A 14131-nucleotide genomic window follows, 5' to 3' on the forward strand; every position below is an offset into this window, starting at 1 on the left:
CTTAAGTATACTTTTCAATTTCCCAACGTTGCCTTTCACAAAAACTAACAACTTAAATTTACATTTCCTGTAATCTAGCTATTTCAACAAACTTTTTCCGCTGAAGGAACAAAGTTCGTCGATTCTACGCGAAGATTCTACGCTTCCTCCCTTGTCTCTTGTCCCTTGTCCCTTGTCCTTATTCCTTGAAGTAGTACCTGCAGAAAGGACGATTGCTCCAAGGTAGCAGCATGCACCGGCTTGCATAAATACGACTTGATTTTTACACGGCCAGTGGACGGAGAATGGCGCGCTTGCTTTTGACTTGAATGGAACCTATTTACCGCACGAATGATTGAACGGTGCCGGAAACTCGATTCGAGCATTGCCGATTACACTGACACCTCTGGTCGTGTCCTTTTTGCCGTGTCTCGAGTAGAAATAAAATTAGACATCCGTGTGCTCGTCATCGGGGAAGACGCACCAATATCACATGGCTAGCCGAACAGAATGAAAAACGCGGTATTACGAGCGTTGAATATTCGATGAAGGAAAGATACAATTCTTTTAATTTCAATATTTCCCTTTTGTAAAAATTTCATGAAAGTTTTAAGAAAGAATGCAGCATAACGCGCAACGTGGAATATTCGACGAAGGAAAAACTAAATTTTATTCAATTGCAAAATTTTACCGATTTTATGTACTTCTTTCTCTAAAAATTTAAGGGGTACTTACTGGTAAAATTTATTTTTTTTTATTATTTATTGAAATTTTACAATTTGTCACGTGGGACATTTGGTAAAATATTATAGCTTAAATATACACAGCATGTGGATGGTTACCCCCAGCGGGGTAACATCTTCGTGTTTGTTAGGTTATATTCTTTGTGAGATCTGCTGGGTGTTTCCTTTTTCGTCTTCTTTCTAGGATTGTATTGATTGTTTCCGCAGCCACCCGGTTTGGGTGTGTTCCTGTTCTTTCTCTGTACCTTTCCGCGCATCTGGTAATCTCCTCCTTGACCGTCGGTATTCCCAGGTCCTTCCGAATATCCTCGTTTCTAACATACCATAGGACGCATACTATTGTTCTAAGAATTTTTGCTTGTAATGTCTCTATTTTGTTTATATGGATCGATGCTGCTGTCCCCCATAGTGGTATTCCGTATGACCAGATTGATTTTATGATCGTTTTGCATATTTTTAATTTATTTTCTATGCTTAGTTTGGATTTTCGACATGTTAGCCAATGCATTTGTCTCCATGTCGTCTGTATTTTGCCTATTATAGATTTAATATCCTGTTTCCATGTGAGTTGTGTATCTATGTGGAGTTCTAGGTATTTGACTTGTCTTGTGTGTGTTATGTGCGCGCCGTTTAGTAGGATGTTTGGTGCCATCTGTTTTCGCAATGTGAATGTAATATGGTTGCATTTATTGGGGTTTGCTTTTATTTGTTTAGCTTGCAGCCACTCTTCTATTTTTGTGATGTGTTCTTGTAGTAATGTGACTGCTGTTTCTGGGTTACTGTGCCTGACTAGTACAGCTGTATCGTCCGCCAATGTCAGTATTTTGCTATTGGTAGTTGTTGGTATGTTGGCCGTGTATAGTGTGTATAATATTGGTCCTAGGACGCTTCCCTGCGGAACCCCTGCCTTGATGTCTTTAACTTCAGAGTATGTGTCCTTGATTTTTATTACGAAGGTTCTGCTGTTTAAGTAGGATTTTATTAACTGGTATATTTGTTCCGGGAATTGTTTTCTGATTGTTTGTAGCAGGCTTTCGTGGTTTATTTTGTCAAATGCTTTCTCGATGTCCGTAAAGAGGGCTGTACAGTATTGTTTGTTTTCTAATGCTAGTATTATTTCATTAATGAGCCTGTGCATTTGCTCTATCGTGGAGTGTTTGTTTCTGAATCCAAATTGGTGATCTGGTATTAATTTTACCTTCTCTATTATTGGTTTTAGGCGGACGTATATTATTTTTTCTAGGATTTTTGAAAACACAGGAAGTAGCGATATTGGTCTGTGAGATGCTGCTTGGTGTGGGTCTTTGCCTGGTTAAGGTAGCATTATGATCTGTGCTACTTTGCATAGTTTAGGATAGTATTGAATTCTTAGAATTGCATTGTATATTATTGTCATTAGTTGCATCGCTTTTGGAGGAAGGTTTTTCAAGATTTTACCATTGATTAGGTCGATTCCTGGTGCTTTATTGTTTTTTGTTTTTTCGATTATGTTTCTAATTTCTTGTGTCAGTTGAGGTACTATTGGTTGGCGCATCCTCGTCCGTATGACAATTGAGGTTGCTGTTGTTGATATTATGTGGTGCAAATGTGTTGCATAAGTGATTGGAAAATTCTTCAGCTTGCTCTTCGTTGCTTCTTGCCCATATGTTATCTGCTTTTCTGATTGCTGGGACTAGTTTTATTGGTTTCTTTACTTTTTTCGTGGCTTTCCATAGGGAGTAGTTGGAGTTCTCGTGTGCAGAGAGTGTCTCTATGAACTTTGTGAATTTTTCTGAGGGGTGTTTGGTATCATATATAGTGTAGTACGGTAGTTTCATGTAGCTTTTTGTAGTGAAGTGTGTTTCTGCAACAAGTAATATGTCGATATTGTTGTTGTACAGGAATGTTTTAGTTTCTAGGGCCCTTTCTTGTAGGCCGTTTGAGTTCCAGGCAGCTATTTTTAGCGTTTTTATTTTTTGCTTAGCATGTTTATAAGTAGTTGTAGCTGTGATCTGTTGTGTTTGCTGTCTGAGAACTGCATTTTGCTCGCTTATCATTTCTGTTAGCATTTCGGTGTTTTTGATGGATTGCTTGAGCAGTTCCTTGATTTCTGTAGCGTCGTTGTTGGTATTGCTCTGATTTTGATTGTCTATGGGTACTGATTGGTTGGTTACTTGCGTGTAGCTTCGCCTACCAAAGGTGTTGGTGTTATTGTGCTTAATGTTCGTTACGTGCTATACATTCGATGTTGTTACATTTCTGTGCTGTCCTATTGTGTGTGATTGATATTGTATGTCCTGTTTCGAGGCGGCGGAAACAGTTTACGTTGCAGTAGTTTTCTGACTATGCAGCCTTTGTAGCTAGCTGGGTGGTTTCCATTGCAATTGTAGCATTTTACATCATTTATTTTTCCCATGTATGGGCAGTTCGTTGTTAGGTGCTTTTCTGCGCATTTGATACACGCCGGGTTAGGTGGCTCCACTGTTATTATTGTGTTTAGAACTTTTTTAATTTTAAAAATTTCTTTATTATAGATTTTGGGTTCAAGTCCAATTATAAATAGAGATAATGGTTGCTTGGTATCATAATGGGTTATACTGCTTATTGCTCTTACATGGTGTCCCATTTTAGCTAATTGCTCGCATATGTTGCTTATATTTGTTTTTGGGTGTAATTTTCTTATTACTGCTTTGTAACTTTTGTCAGTTTTGAGCTGGTAAGTGTGATACCCAGCGTTTTTTTCTTTTAGTGCTTTTGTCACTTTTCTAAAAGATTCTGGGTTGTTAGTTTGTACTTTTACTTGGTCCTGTTTTAATTGTTTTATACTATAGTTTTCATTTCCTGCCGTGTTGTTTAGTAGTTCGATGAGGGGGTATATTATTTGAGCGTCTATGTAAATTGGTGGTGGTTTGGCGATGCGGGTTATTGGTTTTTCGGCTGGATTTGTTTCTCTCTCCTCTGGCAGTGTGCTGAAGGAGTTTCGGAAAGTGATTTGTAGTAGCCATTGCTGTTTTTCTGTTTCTGGAGCCCTCCTAAATTTTGTGTTTGCTGCTATTTTTCGTTTTTTATTAGAAGTGACCACCTTCCAGCTTTCATCATGGTGTGATAGTTCATTGTTGATGTTATTCTTCTCGTCATTCTTTTATATAGTTTCCATTTCTATTTCATTTGTAGCTGAGCAATCCTAATCATTGTTTATTGTTTGATTTAGATTTATTAAATCCGTCGTTTTGTTTATGAAGTAAGTTTCTCCTTTGTTTGTTATTTTTATTGGTGGTATTTGCTGTTGCATTTTATATTCTCGACCGTTTGGCGATGGGCGCTGTTGTTAGTCCTTTGTTTTCCCCACTTGTCGCACTTTTGTCTAAAACACTGTTTCACACGTCCGTTTAGCTCGGCTGCTCGGGCAGAACTGGTAAAAATTTTATAAAAAAACGTTGATGGAAGATATTATACTCCCTTCGTTTGCAACATAATAATCGACGAAACAGAAGAGACAATGTTCTTAATTTGAAGATTTAAAGAACTGCGGTCCGAGGTATTCAAATGTCTTTCAAGGCATTTTATTATTGTAATGCTGTTAGGAAGATGATACATTTACAGTGTACATGTGAATGTGTGTCTAAGCGTCAGAGAGCGTCCAGGTCTCAGTTGAGACAAAAGGCGATTGGAAACCGTTAGAAGCATCTGGAAGAGTCGGTTGACAACAAGCGTGCGTGCAAGTAGGTTTTCGAGGTCTTCAGAGTGTAGTATATATGTATATGTGTGAAATAAAGTAAACTATTTGTATTTCCGAATCCCTTCTATATCTTAACAAATTCTAGTGTTGGTAACGCAACTTATGAAGTTCAGAAAAAAATAACCGTGCAATATAATGCAGACAAATAAAATTTATAACAATACGTATGAAAAACGGAGCTGTTTAGAACACGATGTATCCGCATTCAATTCGCGAACGATTCATCAGGATTAATAGAAAGTAAGCTAAGCGACGTATGAACCACATTTATCATCTGAGTAATAATACCTGGAAAATGCGTCGATTCAAACGATGCACCAACAGAAATACTCAATCATCAACGAAACAATACGATTGTTTTCTAATCAGACTCCACACATCTGCGTTCGAGATCGGTAATAAAAGCTAACCGATTGAACGGTCCGACCGAGGAACAAGCATTTCCATGCAATAACGCACGGCGATTGCCGTTACGTAACATCACGTAAATAATACGATTACATCCTATCAGGATTGCACAATCGAACGTACAAATTACCATAAGTCATTAATCATCTTGCGTCGGTGTTCGATACGCTATCTATCTTTCTCCTTCTCATCTGTTCATATTATATTATTTTTTTAAAAGCAGAGTTCACAAGTAATTCTTGTACGAACCATAAATATACCAAATAATAAAACAATAATCTATTTATGAATGTAATATCGTCTATGAAATATATTGTGATCATATCCTGATATTTGTGATTTATTTATAATGAATGGATCGTACAAATATAGACAGAAAAACGATGATAGATTAACATGAACTAATCGCAATAACACGCTACAATCTAGACAACTCTCGGCACAACGGATCAAACGTTCTCTCTCACACAGACCACACTCTCTCGACAACGCTAGTGTCACAGAAGGAATGCCACAGACGAAATCCGACTAAACAAAGCGATAAAATAGCGAAATTCCAAGCGCCTTAGCATGAGTGACCATCGGGATAATATCCGGTCACTCTATCCGTTCCCAGAGATATATGATCGAAGCCTTTTCCCACTCCCACGAATAAAAGAATTTAAATACCCCCCCCCCCCCTAAAGATCATCCAGGACAGTCTTGAACAGTCACGCCTAGAGTTCGGAAGTGTATTGCAAACGAAAAAAAAATAGTTTCTTTTCTTTCTTAAATTTCTTTTTTATTTTACATGACACTAACAACACTATATCGACAACGCAACTCGCACTCTCTGACTTCTTGATTAGCACCCTTCGACTTCTCAACTAACAACTGCCTTTGCATCTCTTTTGTCTTTTCCGCTCATGGTCAGGGTCACATAGACCTTTTCTACGAAACTATTCAATTGAAGGACCGACGACACATTGATGGATCCATCGGCGCCTCGGCTCTCGGGACATTGTTTATGATTCACTAGATATCTCTTAGGCCCTTTTCACGATACTACACTCGGCCATCCTGCAGTAACATCTGCCGTCAGATATTGTCTTCAATTTCCCTGCCGTCGGATGAGTCACTTTCGGTGTTTACCGCCCACGGCTTCATGAAAGCGGCGGTCGTTGAGATTTGTTTAGGCCCTTCATGCTCCCTTACTTTCTCCGCAATGTAGCGGTCATTCCGCATTGCTCGCACTACCTGGTACGGGCCAAAATTTTTTCCCCCGAGTTTTAATCCTGAGCCAAACTGTGTTCGTTTGATGGCCACCAAATCTCCGCTTAGGTACCGTTCCGCACTTTTTCTTCCTTTATTGTAGTGCCTTCGATTTTCCTCTTGAGTGACAGCGATCTTCTTTTTTGCGTCCTCACGACGTTGCTCTTCGAACTCCACGATCCACTCATCGTCAATTAATTTTCGGAATTGTGAATCTTCCCTAGTTTGCATCTCAAGCTCGACAAGCAGCTGGAAAGGAGTTTTTCCCGTGCTTCTGTTTATCGTAGAATTTAGGTACTTCTGAACTTAGTCGACATGCTTGTACCAAACATCGGGCTTAGGGGCAGTTAGTTTGGTTAACAATGGTATAAGTGTCCTGTTGACCTACTTGTCCATTTCCCCTCGGTACCCCCGTCGTGATTAGTAAATGCTATATATTCTCTTCTTCGCAATATTCTCGGAAAGCGTTGGACGTGAATGCTGTCCCCCGATCGGAGATAATTCGTCTTGGGTTCCCCAAAATAGTCGCTTGTTTCTTCAATCGGTCAATAACATCCGCGGCATTAGTAGACCTGGTGGGATAAAGGCACATAAACTTACTGAACGCATCCACTACTACAAAGATGCTTACATATCTTTCCTTTGTAGCTGTCATAGGGCCCACATAAACCATGGTAAGTGTCTAACGGCGTGTCACCTTTGTCTAAAGGATTTAAATATCCTTCTGGCTTGCCCAACTTTCGTTCGACTAGGATACAATTAAGACAGTTGAATATCACGTGCTCGACCTTTTCACGCAGCCCCTTAAACCAAAAATCCTTCTTGATGATAGCCTCTGTTTTGGTGATCCCGAAATGGTGCGCTTGCCTGACTACTTGAGTATGCATAATCTTCGCTACTACTATTCAACAACAAATCGTCTTTGTAATCCTTGTAGGAAATATTATTTCTGACTGAATACCTATCGACAAATTGTGGGTTGACATAAGGAATAAACGCCTCATAGGCTCTACCTCGAACCGGTCGACGAGAGAATACACGGCCACGACGCAGATAGCATCGATCAAGATAGTCATCGGAGAGTCCACGTATCACCGACTCCTTGCTGAATTTCCCGGCCTAACCCGCCCACTGGCTTTCAGACGGGAGAAGACTCGACACGGCGTGGTTCACCACATCGAAAGCACACCTGGCAGGTTAAGGCGGAGTTCGAAATGATGATCGAGCAGGGTGTGATGCGACCATCGAAAAGCCCGTGGGCATCGCCCCTGCACGTCGTACCGAAGAAGGACGGACACCTGCGACCATGTGGCGACTGCCGTGCGTTGAACGCCTGCACCATACCCGACAGGTACACGCCGCCACATATTGAAGACTTCGCGCAACGTCCACACGGTATGAGTACCGTCTCGAAAATCGACCTTGTTCGCGCATATCATCAAATTCCGATAGCGGCCGAAGATGTTGAAAAACCCGCAATTACGACAACTTTCAGACTTTTCGAAGCGACAAACATGATGTTCGGACTTCGGAACGCCGCGCAAACGTGTCGACGAAATCACGCGCGGTCTCGATTTCGTTTACGCGTATATAGACGATTTCCTCATAGCCTCCGAAGATAAAAAACACCATTGCGAACATTTGCGAACCCTGTTCAACCGCCTCAACGACTATGGCGTAGTAATCTATCCCGCAAAATGCGAATTCGGCGCGCACGAAATCACATTCCTCGGATATACGGTAAACTCCGACGGAATTAAGCCGCTAGCCGAGCGAGTGGAAGCAATCGTGAATGTTCCGAAGCCCATGAACGTTAAACAGCTACGTATGTACCTCGGCATGATCAACTTCTACCGGCGTTTCATACCGAGGGCCGCGAAAATACATCAGCCGCTCAATGACCTGCTAAAAGGCGCGAAAAAGGACAATGTGCCCGTCGAGTGGTCGGAACAAGCCGAAAACAGTTTCAGCGAATCGAAACGTGCCCTGGCGGACGCAACGATGCTAGCGCATCCGATACCAGGCGCGCCCGTCAGCCTCGCGGTAGACGCGTCCGACTACGCAATGGGGGCAGTATTGCAACAACGCGCGAACGAGGAATGTCACTAGAGTTCGCTACGAAATCATTGACCCCCGCGCAGAGAAAATATAGTGCGTATGACCGCGAACTACTCGCGATGTACACCGCGGTAGAACGCTTTCGGCACTCCGTGGAGGGCCGAAATTTCACGATATATAGATCACAAGCCCTTGACATATGCGTTTAACCAGAACCTAGAGAAGTGTTCGCCGCGGCTATTTCGATACCTAGACTATATTGGGCAATTTATAACCAACATCCGGTATATAAAGGGGCTAGATTATACTGTAGCCGACACTTTATCCCTGGTAAAAGCGATAGGGAAATCAGTCGACCATTGAATTTTAGCAGCCGCGCAAGAGAACGATACCGAGTTATGCAGAATTGTCAACTCCACCATATGCGCGTTACGGCTAAAAAAGATACGATTTCCCGACCAAGATGTAGAAATAGACTGCGATATACCTAATAAAACCGTGCCACCGTATGTTCCGAAATCTCTGCGATACAACGTATTTAGTTCGTTACATGGACTTTCTCATCCAGGGATACGCGCCACGCAGGAACTGGTGACGACGCGTTTCGTCTGGCCGTCGATAAACAAGGATTGCCGAAACTGGACACGGCAATGTATCCCGTGCCAGCGATGTAAAGTCACTAAGCATGTATTCGCGCCCGTCGAAACATTCGGAGAGTTAGCAGGCCGATTCGAGCATATACACATAGACATTATCGTGATGCAATATGCGCAAGGTTACCGATGTTGCCTAACGTGTATCGATCGTTTTTCACACTGGCCGAAGCTATTCCTATCGCCGACATGGAAGCGTCGACCGTTGCCTCGGCCCTCCTTTTGACATGGATATCGCGTTTCGGCGTACCCTTGAAGATAACAACCGATCAAGGGCGGCAATTCGAATCAAAACTGTCCGAGAAATTATGCCAGTTGCTCGGTATCAAACACTTACCCACGAAAGCCTAGCACCCCGCGTCCTATGGGATGGTAGAGTGTTTACACCGTCAACTAAGAGCGGCAATCAAATGTCACGACACGAGCAACTGGGTATAAATCCTGCCAATTGTTTTACTGGGTATACGAACTGCTATAAAGGAGGACCTGAACGCAATGGCAGCCGAAATGGTTTATGGCACCGGCATACGATTGCCGGCAGAATTCTTTGTACCGACAAAACAACAAGGCAACTCGGAATACGCGAATCGGCTAACAGAGCGGATAGAGAAAATCAGGCCACACCCGACCACACAACACGGCACGAAGAAAACTTTCGTTTTTCGCGAACTAGAAACGTCGCCTTATGTATTTTTACATTATGACGCGACAGGAGGCCCTTTACAACCACCCTACGACGGGCCATATAAGGTCATACAGCGAGGCGAGAAAAATTATATCATACAAATAAGCACATCAATGTATCCATAGACCGACTCAAACCCACTTTCTTTGTACCCGATGACATCGAACAGCAGCAGCTTGAAAATAGCGCAGGAACCCGCGAGGTACCCATACCACTCAAAACCACAACTACGCAAAGCTCGGAACGGGCACATCCAAGCGAAAACGACTCAAGAAGTCATTATACCACGCGAGCGGGCAGGAAAGTCCGCGTTCCCGATCGATTTCAGGCAGGTCATAGATAGGAGAGCACGTAAGATCTAACCGCATATATAAAAAACGTTATTACTGGTAAGGGAGTACTGTAGCGGCACTCGGCAGTAAACTTTCCAACTATGCAACTCAGTCTCTGCGTCTGTTCTTGTTTTTTCGACCATTCGCGGAGAGACGCGACCGCGAGAAGGCACGTCAACGGGAGTCGTAAATTCCCGTTACGATTAAATAATCGACGCCACAAAATGATCGATCCCCTGATTTCTGTTGCGACAATAGGGGTGGTTCAACTGAATTTACACTGAATTAACAGGTATAAAATAATGTTTATTCCAACAACTTTATATGGAAAAATAGTTACACTGATGCGAATGTATAAGTTAAGTAAGTGATTGATTTAAGGTATGAGACTCGGTAATGACATGTTGACTATTAATAATATAACACCGAATAATATAACAAATGAATAACACCGTTCGAGAATAAGTAAGTTAAAGTGGAGATGTTGTGTCGGAGGAAAGCTAGTGATGGGTGTGTCTAAAGACGCGAGAAAGCTGATTTGTTCATGACGATTTTGGTTAGGAAAAGTGAGGGCAGTAGACTTGTTTCTGATTGGATACAAGAAGGTTGATGGACTAGGAAGGGTCTTAGCCGCCCTCGATAAATAGTTGCTAGTGTAAAGTATCGTACGTGAGCAAAACGAACTTTCAGTATCTTCTTGCCATAAACAATAGCCTTTAGATATCGATTGAGTTTAAAGATATTTGTTCGGTCTGACGGATCTTCTAGAATGTCCTAAAATTTATGGTCGATTCTTAAGACTATTGAGGGACGAGATAAGGACGTGCGGACATCTGGTTGCCATCGCGCCCGCGGTGTGTGGCCTGTTCTAGGTAGACGTAACAATTCTATATAATTTTAACACCGGCTCGCTGGTAAGCGCTGCTTTCAAGGTTTCAAAAGTCTCTGCTTCTCGATCCCCGAACTGAAACTTTACCTCCTTTTTCAATAAATCCGTTAAAGGCTTAGCAATCTTCGCGTATCCCCTAATAAATTTTCGAAAATGCCCCGTAAGTCCAAAAAAAACTCTGACACTTTTTAACAGATGCTGGTATGGGAAAGCTTTCAACGGCCCTAGTTTTATGGGTGGACGGCCTTATGGTATTTTTTGAGACTATGTACCCCAAGTACTCAATTGCCTGCTGCAGAAAACGACAATTTCCCCAGTTTATGATTAACCCATTTGTTCATAACTTCATCAACTCGTCCACTTCTTTTTTCTCCGACGGCGCCAGTCTTCGCGGTCTTCGTACTACGGGTTTGTCACTCTTTAGAACGATTTTTGCCGTTATCCCGATGTCCCGCTTCTTCTCCGGCTTTTACCCCCTAATGATATCGCGAATCGCCTCGCGGTAATGCGGTTCCTGTACGTGTGATAGATCTATTTCGTCAGTCTGTTCTACTATGTTGATCCTAAATATGTCCGACGCGTTTTTGCAACCGTCAGTCTGTTCGTCAAGTTGTAAAATGGTCACCTCGCCTCGTTTCACCCGCAACTCTATCTGATCCAAGAAATCAGTACCTAACAACAGACTGTGTTTCATCAATATTTTATTGGAAACAATATGCAAAGTGACTGGAAATTTCTGCCCATCAACCGTCATTACCTTTGTAAATTCGCCCCAGGTCTCATCGCCAGCGGAACCGAAATCTTCAAACTTATGCATACAATTACCTAGAGGTGGAGATCCTGGCCTCGCATACTCGTCTGATCGTATAAACGTGAGATCACTACCCGTATCCACTAACGCTATAAACTTACAGTCATCTATCGACACTTCTTTCATATATTTCTTCTTCTCGGGTCTTGGGATGACGTAAGTCTCTTTTGGACGTGCTGTACACTTCGCCGCAATATGTCCAAATTCGTTGCACTTAAAACACTTAACGCCTTTTTCTTTCTCCGGACAGTTAGCGCTTAGATGATCCTCACTACCACAATTGAAGCATCTTCTTTTGGCACTATTTGTTTGCTTCGGCTGATTCCGTACTTCTGATCGTTTTCCCTTGTCGTCTTTGCGCTCCCCAAATTTTGTTTTTACTTTCATGTCCCTTTTCATCGCTTCGTACTGCTTAAACCGTTCTTTCAGTTCTTGCATATTCCTAGACCCGTATAACGTAGCCTTGTTCGTGACCTCATCAGGAATACCCTGAATAATATAGTCGATTAACGATTGCATATCAACTCTTCCTTGTCCCGCAATCTGACGCATATTGTACATGTACTGCTGCAGACTCTCATTTGCTTTCTTCTTTCTATGCACTAACTCCCGATGCATCTGTTGGCCATTCACTACGTTTTCGAACTCGTCTTTCAACGCCTTTTTTAGCTTCGACCAGGACTTCGTGCATCGTTCTTGTCGCACAAAAGCTTGAGCTATCATGTGGATGTCTGTCCAACCACACATTCCTGCCATTTCTTCGAAATCCTCTATCCATCGATTTATACTCAGCAGATCATCCCCGCTGAATTTCTCTAGCGAGTCCTCTATATCTTTGAGCGTTAACACAGTGCGCTCAGGCTCGTCTTGCCTTGGTCGTCTTATCACTGGAGATACCCGAACTTCGCCGTCTTGATTATTGAGATCGCGATTTCCTGGAACGTTGACGTCTAAACGGTTCCCAATCACGCCAATCTCATCGTCGTCGTCGTCTTCTAAATCGTCGTGACTGTCATCATCTGGATCGTCTTCTCGCGCACCATGTTCTCGCTCTAAGCGTAACGCAGCAAGTAATCGCGCTATCAGCTTGCGCTTTCTGCCCGCTAATCTCAGCTTTCGTCTTCTCAGTTCGTCTTATAGCTCAGGTATTTGCATCTGAGCCATCTGCTCATCAGTCAAACCTGCTTCTCCTACCAATCGTTCGTCCCCAACGTTTGCCATTTTCTATTTTTCCACACTACACAAACGATATCGTCTTTTATTGCACCGCACACCGGCAAAGTCAACACTAGCACGAATAGTTCTGTTAACCGTTTCGTTTCCTGTCTTGTCCAATCCCGGAGGGGCCCCCAAAAATGTAATATCGTCTATGGAATATATTATGATTATATCCTGATATTTGTGATTTATTTATAATAAATGGATTGTACAGATATAGACAGAAAAACGATGGTAGTATCGTAACAGAAATCAGGGGATCGATGGTTTCGTGGCGTCGATTATCTAATCGTAACGGGAATTTACGACTCCCGTTGTTGTGCTATCTCGCGATCGCGTCTCTCCGCGAATGGTCGATTAAACAGATATTTTTAATATTTACTTAACATTTGATTGCCAATATCAACTCCACTCATATTCTGATTATAATCGATTACTGCTGTTAGTTTTACACACAGTTGTCTGATAAAGCAAGTAGTATGAGCGCGAAGTCTCGCCATTCGGGAGACCGTGCCATTCATGGAGTATATAACTCATACTAGCTTCGCTCATATTTTATCCACTTCCCAGCCTCCACCCACCCATGGAACGGCGCGCATAGATGGTCGGCGCGCGACTTGGAAAAACCCTACCCTCTCCTTGCCCTCTGTGACCGCATAAGCATGCGCCTAGTTTTTCCATTCAACAGATCGCTCCAGCCGGCCGCGGCGTACGTGGTTATCGGCTCGAACAGCCCTTTGTACAAGGTACGCATGGCCGCGTGTCCGAGTCCCCACTTCGCCTTGGCCACCCTCGCGAGACCGTTGAATAGTTTTTTGCACTTCTGTCTAATCTCGTACACATGCCTGCTTATTCTTAGGCCGTTTTCTAGGTACACTCCCAGGTACTTTACCGCTTGTACCATTCTTATGTTCTTGCCGTCGATCTTGATGATCGGTGGTCTTTCCACGTCAAGTTTGCTTTTGACTAGCAGCATTTCCGTCTTCTCCGCCGATAGCGACAGTTTCTTCCTACTGCACCAGGTAGAAACGCGTGTGACTACTTCCTGTCCTTTCTCTTGTAGTTCCTTCATCGCGTTTCCTGCGACTAGGATCACTATGTCGTCTGCGTACGCGATCGGTTCGCAGTCTGTCGCGCTTGTCGTAAGTTCTGCTAGCAGGTCATCAAATATCAGGTTCCAGAAGCTCGGACCCAATACCGATCCCTGCGGGCATCCTTTCGTAACGGGCTTGCTGACTGTGTCGTTTTTTCCGCTAATTTGCACGGTTCTGTCCGAGAAGTAGCTCCTCGTCAACCGATATAGGTTGTCTGGACAGCCTCTTCTCTTCAGTTCATGCAATACGTTCGGCCACCATACGTTATCGAAGGCTCCAGATATGTCGAGTG

The 14131-nt window shown here is 42.9% G+C and overlaps 1 protein-coding gene across 2 annotated transcripts; it reads right to left on the reverse strand.

Annotated features, from left to right (window-relative positions):
- Positions 1-5556: 5556 nt before the first annotated feature.
- LOC122577520 lies at positions 5557-7389 on the reverse strand. 2 transcript variants are annotated; one of them, XM_043748855.1, is made up of 2 exons: positions 6731-7389; positions 5557-6671 (listed from the first exon to the last, which is right to left on the reverse strand). In XM_043748855.1, exon 2 carries the CDS (start codon positions 6328-6330, stop codon positions 5926-5928), a length of 405 nt encoding a protein of 134 aa, XP_043604790.1. In that variant the 5' UTR covers positions 6331-6671; positions 6731-7389; the 3' UTR covers positions 5557-5925. Both variants share the same exon structure in this region, with proteins under 2 accessions (XP_043604790.1, XP_043604791.1).
- Positions 7390-14131: the final 6742 nt, after the last annotated feature.

Source organism: Bombus pyrosoma, unplaced genomic scaffold, assembly GCF_014825855.1.
Source record: "Bombus pyrosoma isolate SC7728 unplaced genomic scaffold, ASM1482585v1 HiC_scaffold_4727, whole genome shotgun sequence".
In the NCBI taxonomy this organism is placed as follows: Eukaryota; Metazoa; Arthropoda; class Insecta; order Hymenoptera; family Apidae; genus Bombus; species Bombus pyrosoma.